Below are 26,783 nucleotides of genomic sequence, written 5' to 3' on the forward strand. Positions count from 1 at the left end.
AACCAACCGCAACAGTAAAAAGGGGATTACAATTGAGCTCGCAAGTGCATTTTACTCTCCATGCATGATCCAAAGGCCATAAAACGGAATGGTTGTACATCAGAGAAACAAATGACAACTATGAAATATATTTAACAGATTGGATGTTTAAGACTATTTTGAAATTTGAAAATAAAATAATAAAAAAAAAAAATCATTGACCACATAATAAAACCAAATATAAAATATTTTTAAACAATTCCCAGGAAAAATGTCTGTTTCATAGAGAAAACACGAATGCAAAACAGTGGGCAATGATAGACAGGACAGATTCTCACAGAGCACATAGCATGGCTGCCATGTGCAAACCCAGCTACTACTATAGGGTATGCTGGCAAAGGCACAGTAAATGATGTATAAGCACAGAAAAATGGAAGTTTCATGGAAAGAGTACTAAGCAAAGAAGCTTTACAGTCTACAAATTATGTATCTTCTGTAAAAGGAAAATGTTTTCAGTCCTACCTTCCCTCTCTGTTCCCTACAGATATTCCCCCTCTGCCCCTTTTCCTAAGTCATCGAAGTACGAGAAAAACAACTAAACAATGTGTCCATCAACCAGAAAGTAAAAACAGGTAATATAAGCAAATGAAGTACATCCTTTTGATGCATATCTTGTCCCAGATGCTTACAGACAAAAGGCAGACTGTGTGACAGTCTAAGATTAAAAGCATAAATAATTAAAACCAGAATCTTTAATTGAGGTTTTATAGGTGAACACGCATAGGTTAAACGATACCATGTACTTTGGGAATTTTCTTAAAACTACAAGCCTCCAGCTCCCTCTGTTATCTCTTAATGTTAGTTTACACACCTTGACTGTTCTTAGACACCAATATTAACTTCCGTATGTTTATTCAATGAAATAGAAAAGTTGCCGGCACCAGTTAAGCACAGATGAAAGATGAAAAACCTGCTTCCAACAGAAAAGATCCCTAAGTCAACTCAAGTACAGATTTGCCAGTCTCCTTCAAACCACCAGAGCTCTCTGGCGTCTGAGGTCAGCCAACACTGCCATCTAATCAGGACCTTGTGCAATGGAATCATCCTGTAACATACTGAAATCGTTAAACCAGTATTGTTTTTTAATGATATCAACAAAACAGAATTCCCACAGGAAACAAAGAAGGAATATCACTTATATTGACAATACAGAACCAAGTTTTTAAATTTCAGCAAATGAGAAGTGGTGGTTTTGAAACACCTCCAGTTCAATCAAGTTTGTCCCAAGCCAATGGAAGGGTACGACTGATTCTGGTAGATTCTTGGAGCATGGGGATCTTAGAGCAAACGCGTCCTTGCCCTCCCAACCCAAGACAGACCACTGCAGGACTCGGAGCTAACCTCTGCAGCTGCTGAAACTGCTTATTTGCACCAGTTCCACTTTTGCAGCTTAGAAATAAAAATAACAGGAATGTGAATTTCATTAACAGCTGCAGGCTCCAGGGAAGGCTTTGTTAATCAAATTTTTAAGTCTGTTCAGTTCAGGGGGTGGGGGGGAATGAAGTGGAAAGACAGAGGAAGAAAAGCTTACATGATCTCAAACAGGCTTTTTTAAGCAGCTGTATCAGAGGTCCCAATGTGCCTTTCCACATTAGTGACAAAAAGTTATCCAATTTGCTAAATGCAAGTGCAAGGGGAGAAGGAAGCAGAGCATTCACCGCCATATCATAGTTCAACAGTTTTTACTTAAAGTTAGTCTTACAAGGGTGTTGGTTTTTTTGAGTGGTTTTTTTTTTAAATGTTTTCAATGCACATATGAAATAATGTAATGACAAATATATGAATTTTGCTTGCCCCTCTCTTCAGCTGTCCCTACAACGGACTTATGGCAGATCAGTACTCTATTAACTAATAGTCTACAATAACATAATAGTACGTTCACTACCAATGATTTTAAAATGGAAAAAAAAAAAGGAGGAAAAAAAAAAAAGCCCAAGTTTAATCAGAATTACCCTCTGGAGCCAGAGAGTCTAGAATTCTTGGCATTACGTTTGATGCAAGACACATTCATGCATTACATCAGGAATGACATTTCCAGTGCCATAACTGTTAAAATGGTATCCAATTATAGAAATCTCAGATTAGTATAATCTCTGTAGTTGAGAACAGTATTTCAAACACAGTTCACAGAGATACTATTTTACTTAGGAAACAGAATAGAAAGACTCATTTTATAAAACATCACAAAAAAGCTAAACAGCTTTGTAACAAAGCTGGAAAGAAAGTCCTTTGACATAAAAGCAATCCACTTGTGGGGAAAAAGAAATCAGTACATAGGCATGGCAGCACTTATCACAAGACACCAGGAAAAATAAAGGTCGCTTTATTTAAAACACGTCCAGTCAAATATCAGATGAAGTAGTAATTGCAGAAGCAGGCAGCCTCTAGGTATTGCAGTGCATAGTTCAGCAACAAGGACTCTTAGAACCCCACTAATATTTGGCTGGTACATAAATCAAAGTGCTGTCTCAATCTTAAATTTTTTACCTGAATGTTGAAAATACAAGCAATCCTGATTGCACATCGTATACCTTCCAAACAAAGAGAGGCAACTTCTGTGTCATCACAGTCCTGTAGACCCACACTGAATGCAGCTAGAAAAGGTGTCCACGCCAACTGGAATGTATGCAAAAGAAAAGTTACATTAGCAACTGTTAGTACTATAAGGGAATGTTATAGTTTCAACATCTTGCTAAAGTGTAAATTCTGTCCTTAACTCACATCATTAACCTTGAGGTTGCCTTTTGCCAAAAAGGAAATGGAATAGAATAGACATGAGACACAGAACAGGACAGAAGTAACGCAGATTGACGCTCCGCTCAGAAGCACTCCCCCTCTCCCTCAGCAACCAACACACACAACCGTAGCTGGAAAAAAACAAACCCCAAAGCTGTGTCAGTTAGATGTCTACTGGAGTTTTGGTATTCCCGGGATAACCTTTATCTTCGTACAGTGAGAAATAGAGTTAACAGTTATTGCAAGAACCACTACAGTGTATAATAGATTCCTTTATGATAGAAGCATGTACTTCCGTAAGACAAGTTTGTCCTGGTAACACCAGAAGAAAAAAAAAGTAGGCTAAAATAGGGCAGAAAACTTTATTAATCCCACTAAGACTATGGTAAGACAACAACAACAAGAGACAGGACACGAGTCTTTCCTCAATCTCTCTGCTCTTAATTTTGTTGCCCTCAGTCCTCCATCTTTTTGTATCTAAGCCACTGCTGATGCTTCCCATTCCTCTTGCCTTAGGTGAGACTGACAGTGTAATACACTCAACTAAAAGTTATTGCAGGAGAGTCCACATGGTCCTGTCCTTGTGGTCAAGGCTCCCTCTCCCACAGGCAGCAAAACCAATCAGAAAGTGCAGAGGATCCTGCCATAACTACACATAGTTATGGAGAGAAAACCCCAGGGTACCCAGAATGATTTTAGAAATAATTTTACCTGAAGTCACCCCAGATGAAATACAGAGTCAATGGGCACAGCAGGGAGCAACAGATTTCACACTTAATTTCATAATAAAATGATGCACCACAGAGCTTTAGTTTCATTTAAGCCAGCAATTCCAAAAGCACTACCTCAGAAAAGCATATAACGCTGGTACACACCAAACCGTAAATCTGGGACAGTATTAAAGGCATCAGATGAATCACTAGATCCAGGACTTAATTCCCTATTGCACGACCTTTAAAGGTCCCTTCCAACCCAAACTATTCTATGATTCTATGTTCCAGAAGTGTATGTTTCTCCACCCAGCCTGCCCCTTTTCCAATTTTTCATTCCTACTGAAACCAAAACTAATCTTAAAAATCGCAAAACTGAAATACTTTAAGAACTATCTAGATATCTGTATAGTATGCTTTATCACTAGATTTATGCTGTTATTTGTATTAGACTGTTTTGTCATTAAAGGTGAAAATCAAGCTTCTAAAACAGACAATTCTGGGCTGCTTAGGTGGGTGTGCGAAGTGAATTTTTGTTCTGTTTTAATAATTTAGCAAGTCTATCTGTAAATATAGTCATAATGATAAATTTTACGCTGGTATCAATGGGTGAAAGAGATACCCAGAAATTTATAAAGTTTTGCTGAAATAAAAACTAACAAGTCTAAAAAAATGTGACATTAAACATTTAACTTCCACAGTTCTCACTTTTTTGAGGACAGCTCTGTTCAACATATTACATTGTCCTCAGTACTGTAATTAGTTTATTAACATCCTCAAGTAAGAAGACTTCTAATTCTTAGCATGTTCACAAAAGACATTTTGCAAAACGTGCTTTTCAGTATGTACCTTTAGTATGGCTAGGAATGTTACAGAGTAATAGGGCCAGCCTATCTTAAGTATCTTAAGGAAAAACAGTCTATGAATTTTACAGATGCCTGCATGCAAGTTATTTCATTTAAGCCTTAAATAAGTCAACAAAGAGAAATTATATACAGTACACCTCTGCTAAGTGACACCCTGAAAGCAGATTTTAAACAAGGGCTTCATTTAGCATTATTCTGTACAAACAGAGTACTATCTTACTTTTATTAATATGGTGATAAGGAACTCAGGAGTTTGCCTCATGGACAGCAATCTTACAGCTAGATCCTCAGTGTGCCCACGTGGCCAAGAAGGTCAATACCATCCTGACTTATACCAGAAATAGCATGGCCAGCAGTACTAGGGAAGTGATCATCCCGCCCTGTACTCAGCACAGGTGAGGCTGCACCTTGAAAACTGTGTTCAGTTTTGGGCCCCTCACTACAAGAAAGACATTGAGTTGCTGGAGCGTGTCCAAAGTAAAGCAATGAAGCTGGTGAAGGGTCTAGAGCACAAGTCTCATGAGGAGCGGCTGCGGGAACTGGGGTTGTTTAGCCTGCAGAAAAGGAGGCTGAGGGGGAGACCTGATCGCTCCCTACAACTACCTGAAAGGAGGTTGTAGTGAGGTGGGTGTTGGTCTCTTCTCCCAAGTAACAAGCAACAGGACAAGAGGAAACGGCCTCAAGTTGTGCCAGGGGAGGTTTAGATTGGGTACTAGGAAAAATTTCTTCACCGAAAGGGTTGTGAAATATTGGAACAGGCTGCCCAGGGAAGCGGCTGAGTCCCCGTCCCTGGAGGTATTTAAAAGACGTGTAGATGTGGCGCTTAGGGACATGGTTTAGTGGTGGACTTGGCAGTGTTAGGTTTATGGCTGGACTCAATGATCTTAAGGGGTCTTTTCCAACCTAAATGATTCTATTATTCCTGAGCCTGGGCCTGGAGCTCCTGACCTCACAACACATCGCTCCAGGGAACCATTTGTTTACTGTAATGGTAGTGGTCTAAGCCTTTACTCCCCTGAAACAGTTTGCAAAGGGGTCACATGAGGACCACTGCTTGCACAAGGGCAGCAAATGAGAACGCATGGTAAGGGCACAACAATTTACTTCAGTGGCAGTTAACCGTAATGAGTTGGTTATGCCAAAGACCATATCCAACAGCATACTCAGGCATAATACACTACTGAACGTACTCTATCTATGAGTCTGAATCACTGGCATGGAAAAAGCATTTGGGATGCAGACAGCTTTGCACCTACACAATAACTAAGACAGGGGTTTAGAATAATGGTTTAATACAGGTCCTGTTACCTCCCCCAAAACTAAATGATATTCCTAGCCTTTCTGAAATATAAATTTGCAACAGAGAACATTAGACAGAAGTTTGTTCTGATAATCGTTCTCCCAAAATGCAATGAAGTAATCTCCCTTAGAAGCAGTAGGAGGGACTCAAACAATAACTGGGATTAGTCATTTCTCACTTTTATAAATCTGTTGTTTTGACTACACCTCTATACCTGAAAGTCCTACCATTTTAAGTTTTTAACTACCCTTTATACTTTTGTCCCCTCAACATACTCCTCATAACTCCTCCATTATGTCAAGATGCTGCTTCTATCAGCATAGAAACTTCTTAAATCCCAGGGTAAATGAAACTGGAGTAGGAGGCTCAAAATCCCATCTTTCCTGTAGCAAGTTAAATAACTTACAAAATGATCAAAACATAGCAGACACAAATCTTCAGTATTTTCAACAAATCCTGTCAGTCAGTATTTTGTATTAAGAAACTATGTGATATTCTAGGTAAATATCTAAGCATGAATCTCACCTTAAACATGGGTCTCACGTGCTCCAGGTGTGTTGCACTAGTAAAAGGTGCCTGAACATGGCTCACTGCCTCCATAAGAGCTTTAGCTGTTTTAGCCATTTGTTCCATTTCCAAATTATACAGGAGTCTTCTCTGCTTTTCACTAGCAACACCTGTAAACACATTTTTTCCTCTCATTTGTGCATCTTTAGTAGTGGTGTCTTCAGAAATATAGTAATTTTAAATTTTTCATTAAGTGTCACACTCAGATGCATTTTTATATTATCTTTATTTTCTGAAATTACCACACCAGCAAGATATTTCTTTTACAATATAGATAAAATTTAAGGCAAACTTATGTATGAGATGTAACCTAATTTTAAACCTTTACAGAATTTTAAAATTTGCACAAACCTCTCTTCTCCATCACCTCAACTGACAGCATAAATATCACATCCACTAAGCTAAAGTCAAAGTGAACACAAGTTTCATAGCAATCCATCAGCACAGCAAATAGCAATAAAAATAAGTGGCCATCCTTTTTCTGAGGGAGAAATACCATAATCACCTTTTCATTTCAGTAATGGAACCTCCCTCTCATCAAGAAAGTGAAACCCAAGTAGAATTTGATAATCAGCTTCTTTAAAATTACAATAAAAACATTATGTTAATTGAATGAATATTGAAAATAAGAGGGATTCTTTTTTCCAGATGCAAGTTTCCAGTAAGCAATCTGTTCATAAGGCTTACCTAGGACTCAAAAGTATACAAATTTGACTATGCTGTGAAAAAGTCAAGTCTCTCTTCATGTTCTCTGTAGAAAAGCTAGAATGAGTAACATCTGAATCATCACATTGTGCAAAACACAGAAAAGTTTTTCTGGTATTTGAGAGAGGAAAAGATAATTCATTTTAAAAGTGCATAAATTAGGGCCCTACAAACCCAATAATGTAAAATTTTTGAAGATCAGACTGGTTATTGCAGGAAAACACAGCGGTTACCTTAGAAATAGCAGGCACAAATACTGTGTTTGTTCTGCACTATGCCTATCAGCAACACTGTTACTTCAAAAAGCCCTCAAATGCATTTCCCTATGTTGCTGTTCAACAGCAAAACCTGTTTTCTCCATGGTCAATGCACTAAATACCAGGAATTCAGATGCAAAGGGAAGTGAAAATATGCAGTTGCATTTAACACAGATTTGAAGGTAGCATCATGCATTTATGTTAAAAAGAAGAGAATATGCAATTAGGACTCATTTTCAGTTAAGTAAGTGGTGCTTGCTTCATTTGTCCCTCATTTTAAAAAGGAGATAGCTTCATGAAACTGAAGAGTCAACACTTTGAAGAAAGCTAACATTGCAACTACTTACTTTGTTTACTGGATTTTGTGGGTATTGTTAATTCTTTTGTTTCTTTCATTGAGATCTTCTTTCCAGCTATTTCATTATAGATAGCAGACAAATATTCTTCAGGGAGATCTTTACTGTCATTGATACCTCTATTCATTTTAATATACTGTTCTTTTGTCATTTTATTCTTAACCTGAAACCCAGAAAGAAGCTATTAATATCAACAAATGAGGCAAGTTCATAGCAGTTACAATGCTGCCTATAAAGGAGCCAAACATATGAAAAGTAACCATCAAGGACAAACCTGCTGATTCAGAAGACATTTTTAAGTATCCAACACATGCAAGACTACGCTGTCAAATCTACAAAATAACGCAAGGCCATATGAACATGACAACACTCATAAACACTCGGTAGGATCTGCAGATCAGTTAGACACACATTACAAAAAAAAGTTTTATCTTGTCATACACACAAAGCTATCTATTTTAAACATAATCCCATAATCTCACAGGAGTTCAATACTCTTTCCAGATTTTGCTTAAATAAATGACGATGGCTAATCACTGCAACTTTGAATATTATGCACTGCAGAAGTGAGCTGTATTTATCAAAATAAAGCCGCATTATTTTTTCAAACAGACTGAAATCAGGAGCAGATCTGTGTTAAAATCAATGGGTAAGTAAGTACACAAGTTCTGGCTTTGACTATAGGTTAGATCACTACTGTTAGTGCCATAGCATGAAAGCAAATCCACATAATTTCTATTCAACACAGAGTAGGGAAATGATACCTTACAGAAAGGTCTAACCAAAACAACTTAAAATCTCAACACCCATGAAACACAATACTGTTACTTAAAAGATGCACAAACTTAAGCTACTGTATTTCTTACACACATATTGATGTTGAATTGAACATCAAGCTTTTACAGCTACACTGTCACAAAGCCTGAGAGTTAGATGTCTATGAATTACACAAATATTTGTCTAGCAACATACCTGTGGACTGTGAAGATCTGTTGTCAACATGATAATTGAGTAAGCTAAAACATATGCAGTATCTGCACTAGCAAAAAGAGTTTGCCTGAAGGGGGAAAAGGAGAAAAAGAACAGCAAATTTAACATACTAGGATTTTTTACTTATTATTCAGCTTTCCAAAGTTCTGAAGACAAAGTATGGCTTACCCTTGGTTACATTCTAAGTATCTAGCAGCAAATTTCTCCATTAGACGATCAATTTTTTGAGCCTCTCCAGGAAGACGAAATCCCTCTAGAAACATGCGCAGAGCTGAAACAAAATCCTTTCCTGAAAAGTCGTGTTGGTCTACATATGCATACATGACTTCTTTGTTAAATTTATCATTGTCTCCCAGGAACTCCCCAACCTGAGTCTAAAATAAGAATAGAAAAGACAAACTAGTGCATTTACACTGGAAAAAATAGTAAATAAGAAGAGAGTCATACTGCCCGTATGTCTCACAAAAAGAGGCCTTTATGCAGTTAACTAAGACACATTCCTGCTTCTCCTTTACTCTTTAACGCAAAGTATTTTGGCCACATACTCCATCATAATGCTCTTACATGCTCATATCTGCCTACTTTCCTCCTCCTCTGGTTTTCCTCATGTACCATTCTTTTCCTATTAGATGAATGCACAAGACAAAATTACCAATCATTGATTGTTCTCTGCTGTAATAATTTTTGTAGTTAGGAAACTTACTACAGGAATGAAAAGCTTACTAAACTCAACTTTATTCCCACTAGATGCAAGCGCTGCTCGAATATAAATAGCTGGTACTCAAATACATCCAAGTTGATCACTGTCAACACAACACAGTACAGTGAAAAATACTGTGTATTCAGATAAGGATGCCTGTATATGTAAACTGAGGTTACAAATTTGTTTTGATGGCTGATTCTAAGTTCTAATACTGAAATTTGTGACTTCAGTCACAGCTGCAAGCATGGGCAGATGCAAGCCTTTCCTTAGAAAACAATGGGGGGGGGGGCTACTAAGCACAATGGTGCAAACTGCATTTCAGAAAGCTAAGCTTTTCATGACAATACCAACATGAGATATTCCCACCCTCCTCAGCCAGATATTGCAGGAGCCTTCCAAGTCCAGCAACAGCTGCTAGCTGTAAATAAAATCAAACAACCAATCTAGATTAAATCACTTTTCTTTGGGAGGCAGCAAAAAATGCTTTTCATATTGTTGCACCACGTCATTTTTTAGCCATCTCTGAAGGACAGTTACTTCTGGCAGTCCCTTATTGGACTAAAGTACATACAGTTCAGTAAGTTGCTTCTAGCTATACTAGCAACTGAGTACAAGTTTTGAGTCAGCTCAAGTAGGTCAGTCTTTTCCTTTACACTTCACTGAACTGCAGGATGCATAGAGTACAGGGTGTAGCTCTAACACATACTCCAATCCGAATTCCTTGAGCTTACAAATTTTAAGAGAGAGTGAAGTTTCCTTTTCTTCACTGTACAATAATGTTATACACTTTAAAACACTATCATGTGATTTGCAATTAGTTTAAAAAACATCAGCATGAGCAAAAACAACCATCAGGAAAAGTTTTCTTACTGAATCTAATCTTTCCTCTTGATGCAAGAACTGAGCAATATCTTCAGGGGTAGTGCCAAGCATTCCTTGTTCTTGCAGGTACTGAATCCCCCTCTTTGGTTTCTTATTGAATCTGTACAGTCAAGATCAGGATGGAATGAGAGTTAACCCCTTTACCAATGCACAAAGCCTTACCAGCTTAAGTAAAAAGATGAAATAATTTTGGATAAGGTATTGAAAATCTACATATTAAATATATTTCCTTTAGCAAACTGTGCATTAGATAGGAATGAGCTATTCCCTTCTATGGTTATTCCCTTTATCATTGGATGATTTTATGGGTTTTTTTTTTCCCCTGTAAACAGCCTCCTCTTCCTCTTTGCTATATAACTGCCAGCGCGGCATCCAAGCAGCTCCCAGTAAAGAGAGCTAAACACTATCATTTGCTCTGGCACTCATGAAGAAAAACATATTCCACAGAAATAGCAAAGTCTTGGCTTGGAGAGAAACAATTATACTCTGTTGCTTTTGTTTTAATCTGTATGAAACAATCAAGAAATCCATGAGTTGCCTGTAAGAATGGAAAAGTACAAGACAAAGAACTGGGTAACTGAAAGAAACTGAAACCCTAAAGGACTAAGGCATGTTTGTTTAGGATCTGAGAACTACTATACTACAGAAAACATTTATTTTTGCATAAGTGACCTCACTGAGGAGGTAAGGTGACGAGGCTGAAATCGCACAGAAGATTCATGTCACACCGCACTGAGAAATTATACTATCCTCCAGTTCTAAGTATGACACGTTAATAAATCAGAAGGGAGCATCAGCTTAAGCATATAGGCACTTTCATCAGTAATGTGTACACTAAAACGGTTCGTATTCAACTGATCACGAGTTAAATGTTCTTTTTATCCAAATATAAAAATCTTATTTTTAGACAAGCAGGTCTGGAGAAAAAAGAACAAACATTCAGAGTACTCATCTTCTAGCTGTGAGGAATTAGGTTAACACAAAACACTGTTGACAGGCTCCAAAGGGGACACCATTCAGCACTCTTTCACCAGAGGAAGTGCTGTTACATCCAGAGTTTTTTTCCTAACACAAGATGAGTATCTATGAGGAGAAGGAAGAAAAACCCAGGAATCTTCATAGCTCCAAAAGAATCCACCCTCCCATGGGTGATAAAAGGGCACTCACAAGTCAATTCCTTGTTCTATTATTTCCTTTTGTTGCTTTAGGACCTCAAACTGCTCTGGGTTGTCAGTGCCAGACATCTGTGTGCTGTAACTGCCAATTCCTGATGAAGCAGTAGAATCCAAGGAATTTAAGCTTCCATATCTGTTAATTGTCTCAGGGTGTTTGGTTTCATTGCTGTCCTGTTCTGTGGGTTTTTCCTGGCCTATAAATTGGAAAGGGTTACATACATGCAAAATACATACAGTGAAGAGAAATTAAAATCACAGGTTATTCTCCAAATCTTCTCTGAAGGCTTGTAAAACTTACTAGCATTATCTTTACTGATCTATTTATTTTTATATAAATATTCTGCTTTGGTTTTGGTTTGCAAAACAACAAAAAAAAATCACTACAGCATATCAAGGAGGATTCTTTCAGTCCATCACATACCTGAAATTTAAGCCTTAAATTACAACTATAATTTGTAGGCACTTGTGAAACAATATACGACACCTTAGAAACCCAATTACAGATCTTTCCTTTTATTTTCAAGTCCGACTTTACTTTTGACCTGAAGTGAATCACTATTCTAAATTTTTGAAACAGATTGTCTAAAAGTGTTTATGATCAGACATGCCAAGGAGCTGGAGCTCTCAGTTCACAGACACAGCTATGCTAACCACCTCTAAAAAGGCTATTACTTCACCTACCAACTTTAAGCACTTAATCTGAAAAGTCTGGCATAACCTTAGTACTTGTCATCTCAGGTCAGAGGGAGACAACATTAAAACAAGTAATGATTTGGTTACTTCACTGCTTACAACACTGAAAGTTCTATAGCTATATATTAATTAAAAAAAAAAAAATGCTCTCTAACCAGCTTGCTTCAGTAGTAATTTAATCGATATGAAGTTAGATGAAATTAGGAGAGCCTCAGAGTAAGTTTTGTGATCCTTTTAAAATTGGAAATACAGAAAATAACAGGATTTAGTCATTTTCAGTGTAGTAGTTTTCTAGGAATTCATACAATTAAGACAAGACAACTTAGACAACTTGTTCAGATGACACCAATCCAAACTTACCAATGTTTCTACCAAAGAGAAAAAAAAAAAGTTTATTCTCTCTCTTTTTTTAATGCAAGAGGTTTTACCAATCTGGACACTAACAGTATCAAAACACTGGAAAAATGCACTAAACTCCCACAGCGCCTCTTTACTAAATCCAGAAGAAACACATCTTGTGTCTTACCAAGTGTTGTCTGAGAATTGGGATTTACATATTGATCCTTACTCCACTCCACCATGCACTTCAAGATTGATACTAAGCATTCCAATCCTTTTTTTCTCAAACTTAATTCCTAGAAAAGATTTCAAAAGCAATACATTAGTGGAATGAAGAGTTTGGTCTTAACCTATCATGCCAAGAAACATGAAGCTTCATAAAGTTTGGCAGAATTTTTACCTGAACGTTGGACATGCCAAGTTCTTGGCTACCCCTTCCTTGAGCAATCTTTGATAGGTCATTAACCAGCCTTTCAAATATATTTGCTGCATTTAAATCACAATCATAGTTCACGTAGATGTCCACTACACTCTGGGCATCTATGAACAAAGTGACATTGTCAAACTTGGAACAAAACCTAGATCATTCAATGAAAAGCAAGTACAGTTTTGTTCTTTAGCATAAAAATGTAAAAACTAGAACCAAACAGTCCTTAATACCTGCACATATCCTTGTCAGCGTTTGTATAACCATCCATTTATGATCAAATGAGCTAGTAGAAGTTTCCAAGATATACAGGAAAATTTCTTTGAAGAAAACCTAGCAAATATTCCAAGAAGAGGCAGGAAAAAAAAAAAAATCTATTACAAACACAGTCACTAACTTTGATGGCCAATATTCTGACATAATTCTGAAAGCAGCACTTTAGAGGTACAGGAGATAAGAAAAAAAGGAGGAAAGGAAGAAATACAACATGGGCTTGTTACATTCAAATTAGGAATTCAAATTATTACTTACGTACTTCTAGAGTTTTGTCCAGCTGAAAAATTTTATTTATATTCTGATCACTGAAAACCAGAAGAACTGGGAATGATGTGAAGTCCTGAAGGACTATTTAGCCTAACAAGAAGTCTAAGCTGCTGTTAAGAGTTCATTTGGGATTTTGAAATCAGAAGTATTACCTCACCACAAAAGATTTTCTCTATGAGATAATGATACTATGGCACAAACATAACAAACAGCCACTTATACCAATTTAAAGTATCAGACCTTCATTAGAAGGGAAACATCTTGACACAAAAGCATCACTCTATGGTATTAGCTTATTGGAAGAAGGGTACTGGTCAGGCACAGCATAAAAAAAATGCAACAGGTCCATTAATAGGAAAGTTACTCTTCCCACAGAGAGAGAGTAGTTTTCCCTGAAATCGCTTTAGTACGGATGCTTTTGTTTGGAACTGAGACTATTTTATCCCCTCTCAATTAGTTCCTCACCAGATCCATTAGTATTACAAGCAGACTATTTCAGCTTAGCATGGTTAGCAGCTAGGGCAGGCTTTTTCTCACTTCTTCCCTAACAGCAGCAACTGCTGTAACAGCATATGAACTCAAAATGTGAACTGCTACATGGCATTACATCACCATCCCACACATCATTACATCACCATTCTGCACTTCTGAGAGCTCACCTCTTCATAGCCAGTTGTGGCTACCAAATCCACCAACATATGCTTTTTCTAGAACACTGCTGATAGTTTCAAGCCATCAAGCTCCTCTTCTCTGACAGCAGCACGCAAATATATAACTACCCTTGTTTTTATATTAGATATTCCCTTACACCACAGAATTTTTACAAAGATTTTTACAAAGATTTTGATGCTATTAGCCAGGTAGAGATAAGCATAAGGCTAATTTTGCTTTAAGTCACATGTTTGGGGAAAACCAGCAACACTGATTTTTAAGCAACTTTGATGGTAAGCTATTTCCTCAAGCAAAATGTGCTAACAATATTTCCATTTTATTGGCCTCTTTAGAGAAAGAGACGCACACCGCACAATCCCAGTTACTAGTCTTAATAAGGAAAGCATCCCTATGAAACATAAGGGGTTCAACACATAACAGATCAAAGACTTTCAAGCACTAAATATAGTCAAGAGTACGAGGCTGATTTTAGCCACAACTTTATGTAATCCAAACAGAGGAAGACATAAAATTTTAACACAGGTCATGCTATCAGCAATCTTTAATTAGATATTTGCTGTTTTCTGATTTTATACTGAAAGACAGTAATGTTATATACCCTCTGGAATAAGGATTTTTTTTTTTTTTCTGGTAGAGAATTTAAAAAAAGAAGTCACTGATGGAGCATAAAAGAAAGTTCAAGTATAAAAATTAAACCCAAACCTAAGCTAGAAGAGAAATTAGCTGGAAGGTCTGCATACTACAAAGACACTTTAGATCTCTATGCTTCTGAGACAGAGCTGACTTAGAATCATAGAATCATAGAATTGTTTAGGTTGGAAAAGACCTTTAAGATCATCCAGTCCAACCATTAACCTACACTACCAAGTCTACTCTAAGCTGATCAAGGGACTTCTTGCTTCTTGTGTCAACTCTGGACAAGCATATCTTGGAATGAACAGCTTCTCAAAACCATACCATTTATTTACATGTCAGGTATTTAAAAATGCTGTCTATCACTATGTTACTTACTGCAATTCATGTCACAGAGTTGAGACTTTATTCCAACCATATTGGAAAAGTAAACCAGAATAGAGCTAATTATTTAGTTTGGTCAACTGAAATTAAGTTTTAAGATAGCTTATTCACAGTTATGAAAGGGTAGTAATGGTAAGTATAGCTAAATGACATCTCAAATCCCCTGATATCTAGGACTTGATTTGCTGCAAATATATTCATTGACCCATTTAGAAATATAGTTACAATACAATTAAGGTACGACTCAAACTATTTTAACTGTCAGAGGGCAGTGTTAGACCAATATTTAAGTCAAAGGACAAAGGGAGGGTCACTTTCAACAGAATTTGAAACTATTATTTTAATATGCCAAAAATTTCTTACACAGATGAAGAATGCAGCCACAATCCCAAAATATATAGATTTTGCATATTATAAATCAGAGCATATGGCTCCCCTTACAGCTCCAAGACACAAACAGAATGTGAAGTTATCTACTTGTCTACCCACATCTTCTGAATAACCTTTAAGATCAGCAGCTGAAAGAAGAGGAATTGTTAGCTCACAACCAGGAAAAAGAATAAGTTTCTAGAAACTGCTGTCTCCTGTACTTTGTAATAGATTGATACTTTGGCAGCATCATGGCTTTCATATTTGTGAGGACGAAATGCAGCCCTGATGTGTGGTGATGGTCCTATTTTAGCATATTCTAGAAGCTGCTACAATAGTGTAGGATATCGTATATCCCATTTCCCTCAGATGTATCTTCGTTTTCTGTTTGGAATATGGAGAAAGGATGGCAGCAATGGAAGCTCATCAAATTTCTGTCAGGGAAGCTGTATTGCAATGCATTTACCACCTACATGCTGACTTACAAGCTCTGCGAACACATAGCAAGTCCAACACTTTCTGGGAAGCAGGCTGCGTGACTGAAGAGCAGCTCAGCTCAGTCTGTCTGATGCGCTGAACACTGCACATGCACTACAGTCTTGTTGAGCACACACAGTTTACCTTGAAAGTCTTCAAAATGCATCATATTTTCAAGGCACATGCAATCAGTCGCCACATCTGCATTTCTATCCAAGCTATGCTCAAGGAAATACTGGAAATCCTATTTCTTCCCCCAAAAGGCATCAAAATAACCTTGTAAGTGCTCAGAACACAATACCCTTCTGACACGGTACTGGCAAAATGAGGTTCTTTCTCCAAATCTGCCACAACGTTATCAACTGATACAATGACATCCATAGATGAAGAAATCCCTGAATTCAAGGTCCTTGTAACAGCAACATTATCAACATTTCTCAGTATCTTTTCACGTACTTAGCCTCCACACTTAGGGGGCAATCTGTAGGCTTCAGTATTCACATCGACTCCCAAAACATAGAATTACCAAAACGAACAGTCAGAACACACTGTGCACACTACTACTACATTCACCATGGAATTAAGATCTTTAACATGTGGGACACACAAGAGGGTATCCACATGGTTCAAATGGACAGAATCATTCCAAGAAGCTGCTCGTACCCTACAGCACAAGAATTAGAAGCCAAGAACAAAGCCTCTACGTACGTTGTGCTTTCCCCTATGGCTTAGAATATATCCCTCCAGTGAGAAAATCTGCAGTGTCTGTCAGGACTCGGATAACTCTTATTGCTAAGAATATGGACTTATCTCTACTTATGGTCCAAGGAATTAAATAGTGCGTACACCTTTTGAGACCAGAGGAAATGAGATTATCTTATTCAGGACATATATTGATGTAGGCCCTGATATACAAAGGGAAGTGGCTACAATAATCAAATAGCTGGTATTTCCCTAGGGAAAGAAATCTGCTCAAGTGACCTCAATGAGAATCCAGAATGCATTTTTCAAGTCATTAATTTTTATTCTAAAATTCCTTTGCAAACCCATGTCTTTTCGTAAGTGTACTCATTTTCTTAATTTGTACTATGTAGTGCAGAGCTGTAGCTTCCTACTCGCATTATTGAACATTGGTTGACTGTGCTTATTCACAAACCTACTCATTTCTGAGTTTCAGCCTCATTCTGTGACAATACCATGCCACAGCCAACAGAAAACGCTGCTTTTAAATAAACTAATTCATATAGTAACAGTAGTGAGTGTGGGCATAGTAAGTTGTGATTGTAAAAATTCACCTCAATCACAGAGTAAATCAAACCATGTTTCGCACTGTAGAATTTCTTAGTTTATGTTAACGTCTATTAAGTGATGAAATGGACTAGTTCTTTATTAGGTACTTCTTTTCATGTTCTAGTTAAAATATGACAGAAATTTTTTTTTAAACACTTTCTATTTCACCAAACACTACCACAAGTGTCACATTACTTCTGGTGTTACAGGTTCAGAAAGGAAATCAAATTTATCTAAGCAAGACCAAGCTACATACAAACATAAACAAATATTCACTTAACACCCTCCCCACCTCTTAAATTAGAAATTCATGTAACGTACCTCAATTTGCATCTTTAAATGAGTCTTAAAGTTTGAGAGGAGGGTAAGAAATATGGAAAGTGAAAGTTCAAAAACTTCTGGAACTGATGAGACTCCATTTTTTGACAGTGCAACACAAAGGTACTGCTTGATAGCATTAATAAACATCTCATTTGTCCTGAAGACAGGTCCTGCATTTTGCAGAATGGACAGAAGCAACTGCAGTGAAAGAATCTTTGATCGCAGTTCATGAGATCTGGAATAAAACAATGAAGCATATCAGCTCAGTGTAAGTCATAAAAAATAAAACATTTTCTTGAAAAGTCAGTACACACCACAATCATTTTGTATGGGGGATGTTCAGGAAGTGAACTCAAATTTGACACAACCTGGTGTAGAAAGACTCATAAGAAGATGTTGATCTTTTTTGTTGAAGTGGCCACTCTTCAGCCAAGAAGGTGGGCAAGAATAACCTTTTCCAGTTGCTGCTTCTCTCCATTACTATTGAGCCACTCTCTCTTCTGCACCAGAGCACTGCAGAATAGCAGCAACAGTAGACAATGCTGCCCATCTTAACCAGAGGATGAAGGGAGCATTCTTTGCTTTTAATGGATTTTTGGAAGATCCCATTTAAAATATCCAGCCCATCTACTACCCAAAGGTGGAAATTCCTCCTCCTCTATTTCCACCAGCACAGAAAGAGAGCTGAAGGACCATAAAGACAACAGCTGTACTGCTTGACTACTTCCTCCCAGCACTGAAATCTCTCTTCTCAAATACAGTATTTTATATTGTTTATCAGTCATTAGCCCCATCCCACTCCAAGAGCAGCTAAGACACATAACATGCCTATTTTAAGCATGGCAATGGCAAAGTCAGGCAACTGCAGTGTTGTCAAGTGCTCCATGGTTAACATCATGCTTCTTACAGACTGAAGCAAGCTCGAATCATGTCAGAACAGTGCTACTATTTATGGTTAAAAAAAAAAAAAAAAAAAAAGAAAGACCCCACCAGCCACCCCCCCCCCCCAAACCACACACACAAAAAAGTGTAAAGGAAATCTGCATCTATGAAAATATAATGCAATTTAAATAGCATTCTGGGTGAAAGCATTCTCTCCTCAGACTCCTGATGCTCCTTCCCACTTCTGATCATCTCAAAAAAGACTACAGCTCTTCTGAAGAGCAGGTATAGACACAAATGGCTTTCCCAACAAGACAGTCCACAGCTTTCATTGAACAACCACCCACTGACAGAGGACAGTTATGAAAGATAAGGAACAATGACAGGAGATTTTTCATACAGTACAGCCCAGACATGGTAAGGAGCACTTCAAGTCAACACGTGACACACACAATACTTGGATATTTGCTGTATACTGCAAAAATACGAGCTTAATGGTGAAAAAAAAAAAAAAAAGTAATTACCTTCTAGCTAAAAATAAAAATGCAAATTAGTAACAAGTATGTTGCAAATAAATTCAATGATTTCTGCATGCTGGCAAACAACGTGGGATGGGGGGGAATCAATAATAATCAATAATAATCAATAATCCCAAGCTCAGACTGTTTGTCTGAAGACTCTTTTGAGAAGTAAAACATAGCCAGTCAAATTGAGTGAGGAACTTGTTCCTTCCATTCCTCTTAATGGGCTGCAGGTCAAAGTAAATGCCCCAAAACAGCTCTCTCTAGGAGTTCTTCAAGAAAATGCCTTGCTCTGGACACTGCACAGCTGCATGGAACCTAACATAACAATTTCCTTTGATGCAGAAGGCTTGATTTTTGCATGACGTTGTATCAAGTGTGCAGACAGCACATGATCAGACCACACTTTGCTATGAAATGTAAGAATTTAAATATGAAAAGAATTTCAATAGTAAATGAAATATTAAATATTGCCTACTTCAGCAAGTTTCAGCTTCACAACTGAAGTCCTAACTTGCTGGCCTTCCCAATTCTGTATGATGTGTAAAGCCCACTTAATTTAAAACAAGTTTAAGGACTAAAATCTAGTAAGTGAACCTTCAAGACATTTCTCCCCCATCTTATTTTATTCCAGGGAAAAAGGAGATAAAGACATTAAGCAGGTTCCCAGGAAGCATAACTTTGATCTCAACTCCCAGCCTTGTGAATTTAAGCCAAAGTTCCATGTCAGGTTACCTAAAAATTAGAAATATTTTCATTACAGACTTCATAGCTAATTTCACTGGAAAGATGATTTTTAATGAGGCAGATAAGACCTTTTTTAAAATGCTGTAGATATCCTACGCCTCCTCTTCCAATTACAGTATGTTTGCATTAGTTCAAAAAGCCATCAATGCCTCAGAACCACCAATAAATTCTAGGCACTTCTCCAAACACAGGATGTCTTTGAATGCCTTTGCAGCTAATTCTTGTTGCCCTAAATGCCATTTCCTCCAATTTGTTCTATCTGAAGAGCTTATCAGTTCTAATACAAACATCAAGGACTCCATGGATTCTGATGAGATGCTCCAAGTGCCCAATAGCTATTGCTGCTCTTCCAGAGCGAGTTAATCCATTAAAGCCCTCAATAAATGGACAGTCTTAGTCTCAGAGAACTGACTAAAACCACAGCATTTTCATGGCATTTCCTGGAATACAAATTCTCAAAACCAGTGACAAAAAAACCTTATGCCTCAGTCTTCATTCTTGAACGTCCTGACTTTCCATAGTGCATCACTAGATAACAATTTGAAAATGGTTCTAGACTAACCCTTCAAAATCGTTTCTACTACATCATATTTTTTTCACCCCATTAAATCCACGACACGTATCAGTGATTACATTAAACAGTCTTAAAGTTACTTGCTTTAACAGTTAGACCTTGGAACAGTAAAGCTGATTTTATTTTGAATAATACTGGGCCTTTGACTGTCATCAGAAGTCATACTACAGTTTTAATATCTTAGGAACAAAAAACGCATCCCTCTTGAAAATTATTACCAACTGTTCCTAATGTGCAAAAAAATATGCATATAAGTTCTATCCAAGATCAGAAAAGCAAAGTTATTTGCCAACACACCCATCTATAGAGGACAGTATTTTTTTTTTTTTTGTTTACAATGAACAATTCTCTGAGCCAAACTGAAAACATGGTATCTTCAAAGGACAAGATTTCTGAAACAGCCAAATGAAGACTTTGTTTTCAAAACATTTGTGGTTTGATTAAGGAGGCTGTCAAGTGTCCAGCCTAAGCAAAAGAATGAAACACTGTGTCATGAATTTATCATAACCAGTATCAGCTCAAACTGAGGAGCTTTTATTAAGATGAAGTAGAGTTAGGTATGCTTACTGGATACCGAATATGCAAGAGATGTAAGGAATTGTGGTGCGTAAACAGCAATGGTTACAAACCTAAGTATTACTTAAAAGCAGAGCAACATTAGCTGAGACCAAGAATACCTGAAGACCTTCTTTACAAACCCTTCTGAAAAGTGTTATAAAGAGCAACTAGGAAGAACATGATGTACTTACAGAAAGCATAGGCATTGTTAAGAAACTTCTAAACAGGTAGATGAGTAGCAGCAATTGCTTTCATTTAACATACAAAAGATGTATTAAAACATAAAAGTACTTTTTCAAAGTTTCTACGTTCTTTTTACCACACCATTATTTTCTCAATAACTGTATTGAGAACTGAGGACTCTCAAAAATAAATTTAAATGACTTATTTATTTTCAAATAGAGAAGATTCATTATGAGAACTCTTAATTCTACTTACTTTGGATCTGGTGGTCCATCTGACAGGGGCTTCATGGAGAGTTTACACAGTGACCTGAATACAAGGAAGGCATCCTTTTGTAAAATGTGGGAAAACTTAGCACCAGGGGTAGGTCCTGAAGAATTTCCAGATTCCTAAAGAAGTTAACATATTTCAGTATTCCACTTTGCATTAGCAGGGTGTATAGGGAAATCCCCACCTCCTAGCAACAACAAGTTAACATATTATACAAACATAACCAATTCACTATAGCTTTACGGTCTCAAGACTAAACTAAAACAAAACAAAATATTCTGCAGTCCAGTTAAAATGAACAAACTCACTAATAAAAACTGCCATCTCAGTAAAAAGTCAGAATTAAAGACTGTCATGAAATTAGGTAGGTCAAGTTTAAGTAAGGTAACTTGGCAGCGAATTGCCTTCAGACATTTTCAGTAGATAACTAGTTTAAAAAAAACCTTGACATTTTAACAGAATGCAAGTAGCTACCATATCTATTGCAAGATACATTTGCTAAAATTTCTGTGGTACAATAATTATCCTTATTACTAAGTTCTTGCAATTCTGTGTTGATGTTCCTTATATAAGCAACATGTTTAATCTTCTAATTGTATGACATATGTGACTATAGCTTTTTACGCTTAAAATTTATTATTTCAAACCAAATTACTCAGTACTCTTTGTTGCAGCTACCCTCTGTCGGTTAACAGCGCATACATGCTGATATCTGATATGACAGAGGGAGTATATTTTCACATCTTTTTTGTTAATGAAAATCAAATCCTCTCAGACATGAAACTTACCTGAAATCATTGCAGTAAGGTCATGCTATAGGCTTGAAATTTCTATTTATCATTTGAAAAGAGCACACTAAAGTTATACAAGTATGTCTATAATTGGTTATATTCTTCACTATGTGTATTGAATGCTAGTTTTATAGTTTCTCAGGAGCACTTCAAAAAACAGGGAACTGACTTCTCTAATCTTGGAACAGTATTCTATGGGGCAGCTAAAAATATGCTAAGATAAAAAAGGCATACATACAAAATTTACTTAGAAAAATTTCATTTAAATAGTACATTAAAAAGTGAATAATGCTTAGAAGATGACTTAATCTTGAAATTCATCTGAGTAACTTATTTTATGGAATTTTATTAAAACACTCTCTGCACAAGTTTTGGGCAACACTTAAAACATACTACTTTTTTCAGTATTTCCCAATTTATAACTGCTTGTACCTGAGTATCGTTGGAAGAGACAGATAATCTGTCATCAGGTAAAGATGGTGTATAAGCAACAGAAATTGGAGTCCCTGGAATTCCGTTTGCCTGAATGTTTTCACTGTCACTGCCATCCTCTAATGTTACAATTGTGCCATCACCACCTGCACTTTCAGCAGTCCCTTCCACATCTATCAGAAAAGATGTAAAAATTATAAAAATTAAAAATGTTACATAAGAATGCAAAATAAAAAAGGTTTTAAATCTAACGTTTAAATAGTAAAACAATCGTAAGCAAAGTATCATAAGAAGGAGATTAAGGCAGAATTTACATGGCATTATATAACTAAAAAAAATTTCCAAATACTCTTAATTCCCACTAATGAAAACTACAATTAAAAAATTACTTATAACTTTACATTGCCAGGTTCACCATTCTACCAAGTTTCCAAGCAGTACTGGGGGGGGGGGGGGGGGGGGGGGGGGGCGGGGGGGTCACTGATTTGATATATGCTTTCCAACAAACTGAAAAACGTAGTGCTACACTGCTACTACAGAGACAGGCCCATTTGTGAAGAGTTTATCTAGAAACAAAATAGAAAAAGAAGGAACAAGAATTTGTATTTTAAAAAGAACATTAGTCTCCAATATAGAGAGTGTAAATTAATGTATGAAATCTTGTCCGTTTTACTGTTAAATAATGCACAGCTAAGGTTTTCTTCAGCATGTAAGTATTATTTAAATAATGACATATTTTAGTTAAATATTCAGAAGTGTTAAAATAATTCTTAATGTCAAGATTCAGACTGCAGTCGCCATTGACTAGACAGATATTAATATAATACCTCCAACTACTATGTTCACCATTTCCTGCACAATACTTTCTACAATTTCTTGCGCCTTCTCTTCACACTCAGTGCTTTCACCATCATATGTTCCTCCATCAGCTCTAGAAAGATCTTTAAAAAGAAAAACAAACCCAAACAAACAGTAATGAGAAAGTCAGAAATTAAGGAGGTATTTTAGTTGCATTTAATATTTAAAAATTCAATTACAACTCTATTAATAGGAGAGTATACGTTAAAAAAAGCCATGTTTGGATGCTTTGAAAATAGTATTTGCAGAACATAAGCATTCCAGTGTTTAGCCTGTAAACGGTAATTAATCCACAGGCCTATGCCAACAAAGACATCAATTTTGTATTTTCACGTACATTAAACACTCAAAACTTACGGGTTTCAAGATACTATTCTCAAAAACTTTCACAATATTACATAGGTGCAAAGAGGAATCTTTACTACAGTGACTACAACAGAGTGTAGGATTAAAGGATACTCGTGATAAAGTTTAGCAATGGTAACAAGGACAATAGGCATTTCGCATTAGTCAACTATGTGAAAATATATGCCTGATTCCAGATTTAGGAGAGGGAAAAAAAGACAATCCTCAAGCCTTTCTTTTTACAGACCTTTTCCCTCCCTCCATGAAACAGAAATACACACTGATTACTTTCTGCTGCTGTGGCTTGGTCGGCTTCTGTCTGTTCATTTTCAGCACTAGAAATATCAGATCCATTTTCTGCCTCTATATCTTCTTGAAGGTTCTTGTCCACATCATTTGTGCTGTTGTCAAGCTCTCTCTCATGTTCTTTGGATAGCTGATCAGTCTGTGTTGGAATATGTCTCAATTGAGGTGACTCAGGCTCATGATGGCTTACTGGAGACTGCTGTAGATGGTGTTGCTGTCTGTGTCTTTCCTTTTCCATCTGTTTGGCTTCCTGAAGCTACAAAAGCATTGCAATCACACAAGAATTTCACTATCAAAACAAAACAATGAGCTGTATACATATTGTATACATTATTTTATAAATATGAAATCTCTATTGTCTCTGCTTACACAGTACCTTCATAAAGCTCTAATGGTTTAAGAAAATGCATTCTTTGTATTATTATAAATAATTTTAGTATCACAGGATGAACCTTTGCAAGAGGGCTGCCTCCCAACTACGCACATTACACTTAACCATACCTTCACTGTGGAAGAGGGATGACTAAACTATGCGCAGTATAGGACCAAGAGTTCTAAGGAACTCTGCCCTGTAAGGAAGTTCAGCCAGTAGATGTGACAACATACAAGGGCTGCATGGAGAAACAATTCTTTTTTGAAAGCTCTCACAAAGAAAAATACATTGGAGAACTTACGAGTCTTCTGTTATCCTACGAGCATGTGATATTAAGGGAAAGACTTGGGGGGGGGGGGGCGGGGAGAAAAAAGAAAAAAAAAAAAAAGAAACTGACTAAACATCCAGGGAAAAAAACAAAAACGGGAGTTAAAACTGAAAAGAGCAGCACTTCCAAAACACGACAGAAGACAGATCCTCAGGAAAAAATCATCATGCTTAAAACTGTAAGACAAAGACTATTTTAGTTTTGTGGTTCCTTGATCTGGAATCCCCAGAAAGAATTTCTGTAACTTGTCTAATGGATTAAGACAACAGTCATTAAAGTCAAACCAAAGCAGGGTGTCCTTTGAGGCGATGCTCTAAGGACTGACTTTCTATCCCTGCAGAGCCTAGTGTTTATCAAAAGTTTTATAACTTTTTATACTGTTATTTTGGCTACTATGATCTCAGCCCTTTACTCTTCCACTTAATACTTTCTATGCTGCACTTTTTGATGTGCTATAGATAGATCCTGAGTAGATACTACTTTTCAAATTACAGCTCAAGTAATTCCTTCTAACATTTGTTAGCTGTCATATTAAAATAACTACCCTGAGTGTGCAAAACAAGCAGAGTTGCTTATAAACTCGCATAAAGACTAGACTTATAGTCTGGCTAAAATTAAGACTTCCATTGTAGAATAATAATAATAATAATCGTCTTCTATATTAAGTTGCTTAAAAGGACAGTAACTGCACAGATTTCTTGAAGCACTCAGGTAATGCATGGCTTTTGCCATGACCTACTGTAATTTCTCATAAATCTTCGACTGTGATGGTACCATGTACCAATATGCAGTTGCTTCTGAGAGGAAAGTAAGAAAGAAAATACTACATATTCTTAGAAAAAACTTAAGAGCTTGTAATAATACAGCAGAATTACTTCTACAAGTAGCTAGAAATTCAACCAGTTCTCAAATCTGGGCATCTGCTTTTTTGTTTGTTTGGGTTTTGGGTGTTTTTTTCTTTTTAATAGGAATTAGGACAATTACTTTGCCTTACTGATCTTTACTATCAGCAGAAGACGGCACAGGGCATACGCTGGGGTCCCTGCTGACAACTCACAATAGCAACTTCAGTGACATATAAATATCTGTTAGTGACTACTACACATTAAAATGTTGAAAAATGCAAATGATTACATGACTGGAAAGGTTTTTTTGTTTGGTTTTTTTGGGGGATTGTTTTGTCTTAATCATGGATTACTTCTTTGGTGTTTATCATCACAACACCACTGGAGCATTTCACTAACACTGATGTACTCCATAGGCATTTGTATGCAGTTAGTGTGGCATCCCTTGACAACCTGATAACAGAAACTGAAACAATATATTCATTAAATATAGAGGACCACTACAAGAAGTTTAAACTCACTGGTGTATAGCACCACCCCCACGCCCCAAACCCACATTTCACACCTATTTCAGAGCGAAAAACACAAAGAATGATGTAAGATACCAGATTCTTTTTTTTTTTCCCTCCAAAAATACGTAAGTTGGGAAAGCCAAAAAGCTTTAATAATAATGACAAAACAAATCTCCCAAGCTGGTTTGCTTTTAAGAGCTAGTTTCTATATAAAGATACTGAGATACTCACTGCTTGATTTTCCATACGTGCAAAAATGACATTCAGCATTTGTGTTAGAGTGGCCTTGGCTGTGGTTTGATTTATGAGATTTTTGCTTGCTAGATAGATATTGTAACATGTTCTTACAGCCTGTAGCACTGTTCCTTCGTGGATTTCTATGTGTTGAGATGTTACTGCAGTGAGCAAAGCCTAAAAAAACAAACACACACACATATATATTTTCCAGTCAAAACTTTTCTTGTCTATCAAATAGTTTGCAAATGAATAAACAGCCAAATTGGATTACTTCTAGAATATAACTAAGTACATATCTTGAACTGCAGTTTAATTAAGTTTTTCCTTATACTCTTGTAGCCATATTGGGACATCATACATAGCAGTTATATTGAGAGTGTTTCTAATTAACATATCTAGAAAACACATGTTTCATAGCATGTAACATCAAGAAGTAACCAATGGAGTTATTAGACAGGTAGTCAATAAAAGTCATCCCAGAATTTTCTAGACATAAACCTGAACAACAGACTACCTGTTAAAATCTGGAAAGCAATCCAAACAGTCCAAAAGTTGTTTTACAAATAAACGTAAATGTGAAGAATAAA

General features: G+C 36.7%; 1 protein-coding gene across 7 annotated transcripts in view; it reads right to left on the bottom strand.

Annotated features, from left to right (window-relative positions):
* ARFGEF1 (ARF guanine nucleotide exchange factor 1) overlaps positions 1-26,783 on the bottom strand; it is a 98,803-nt gene that overhangs the window by 25,230 nt on the left and 46,790 nt on the right. For 5 of the 7 annotated variants that reach the window (XM_075706279.1, XM_075706276.1, XM_075706278.1 and 2 more), the window contains 16 exons: positions 26,191-26,370; positions 23,884-24,157; positions 23,220-23,333; positions 22,393-22,565; positions 21,155-21,288; positions 17,435-17,669; positions 12,979-13,078; positions 12,719-12,858; positions 12,506-12,614; positions 11,279-11,480; positions 10,100-10,211; positions 8,695-8,900; positions 8,509-8,593; positions 7,528-7,699; positions 6,177-6,328; positions 2,527-2,655 (listed from right to left, as the gene is read on the bottom strand). In XM_075706279.1, the coding sequence (XP_075562394.1) occupies positions 2,527-2,655; positions 6,177-6,328; positions 7,528-7,699; positions 8,509-8,593; positions 8,695-8,900; positions 10,100-10,211; positions 11,279-11,480; positions 12,506-12,614; positions 12,719-12,858; positions 12,979-13,078; positions 17,435-17,669; positions 21,155-21,288; positions 22,393-22,565; positions 23,220-23,333; positions 23,884-24,157; positions 26,191-26,370 (2,517 nt within the window). Of the gene's footprint in view, positions 1-2,526; positions 2,656-6,176; positions 6,329-7,523; positions 7,700-8,508; positions 8,594-8,694; positions 8,901-10,099; positions 10,212-11,278; positions 11,481-12,505; positions 12,615-12,718; positions 12,859-12,978; positions 13,079-17,434; positions 17,670-21,154; positions 21,289-22,386; positions 22,566-23,219; positions 23,334-23,883; positions 24,158-26,190; positions 26,371-26,783 lie in introns of all 7 variants that reach the window. The other 2 variants (XM_075706277.1, XM_075706275.1) reach the window with 2 other exon arrangements.

Source organism: Pelecanus crispus, chromosome 2, assembly GCF_030463565.1.
Source record: "Pelecanus crispus isolate bPelCri1 chromosome 2, bPelCri1.pri, whole genome shotgun sequence".
NCBI classification, from domain to species: Eukaryota; Metazoa; Chordata; class Aves; order Pelecaniformes; family Pelecanidae; genus Pelecanus; species Pelecanus crispus.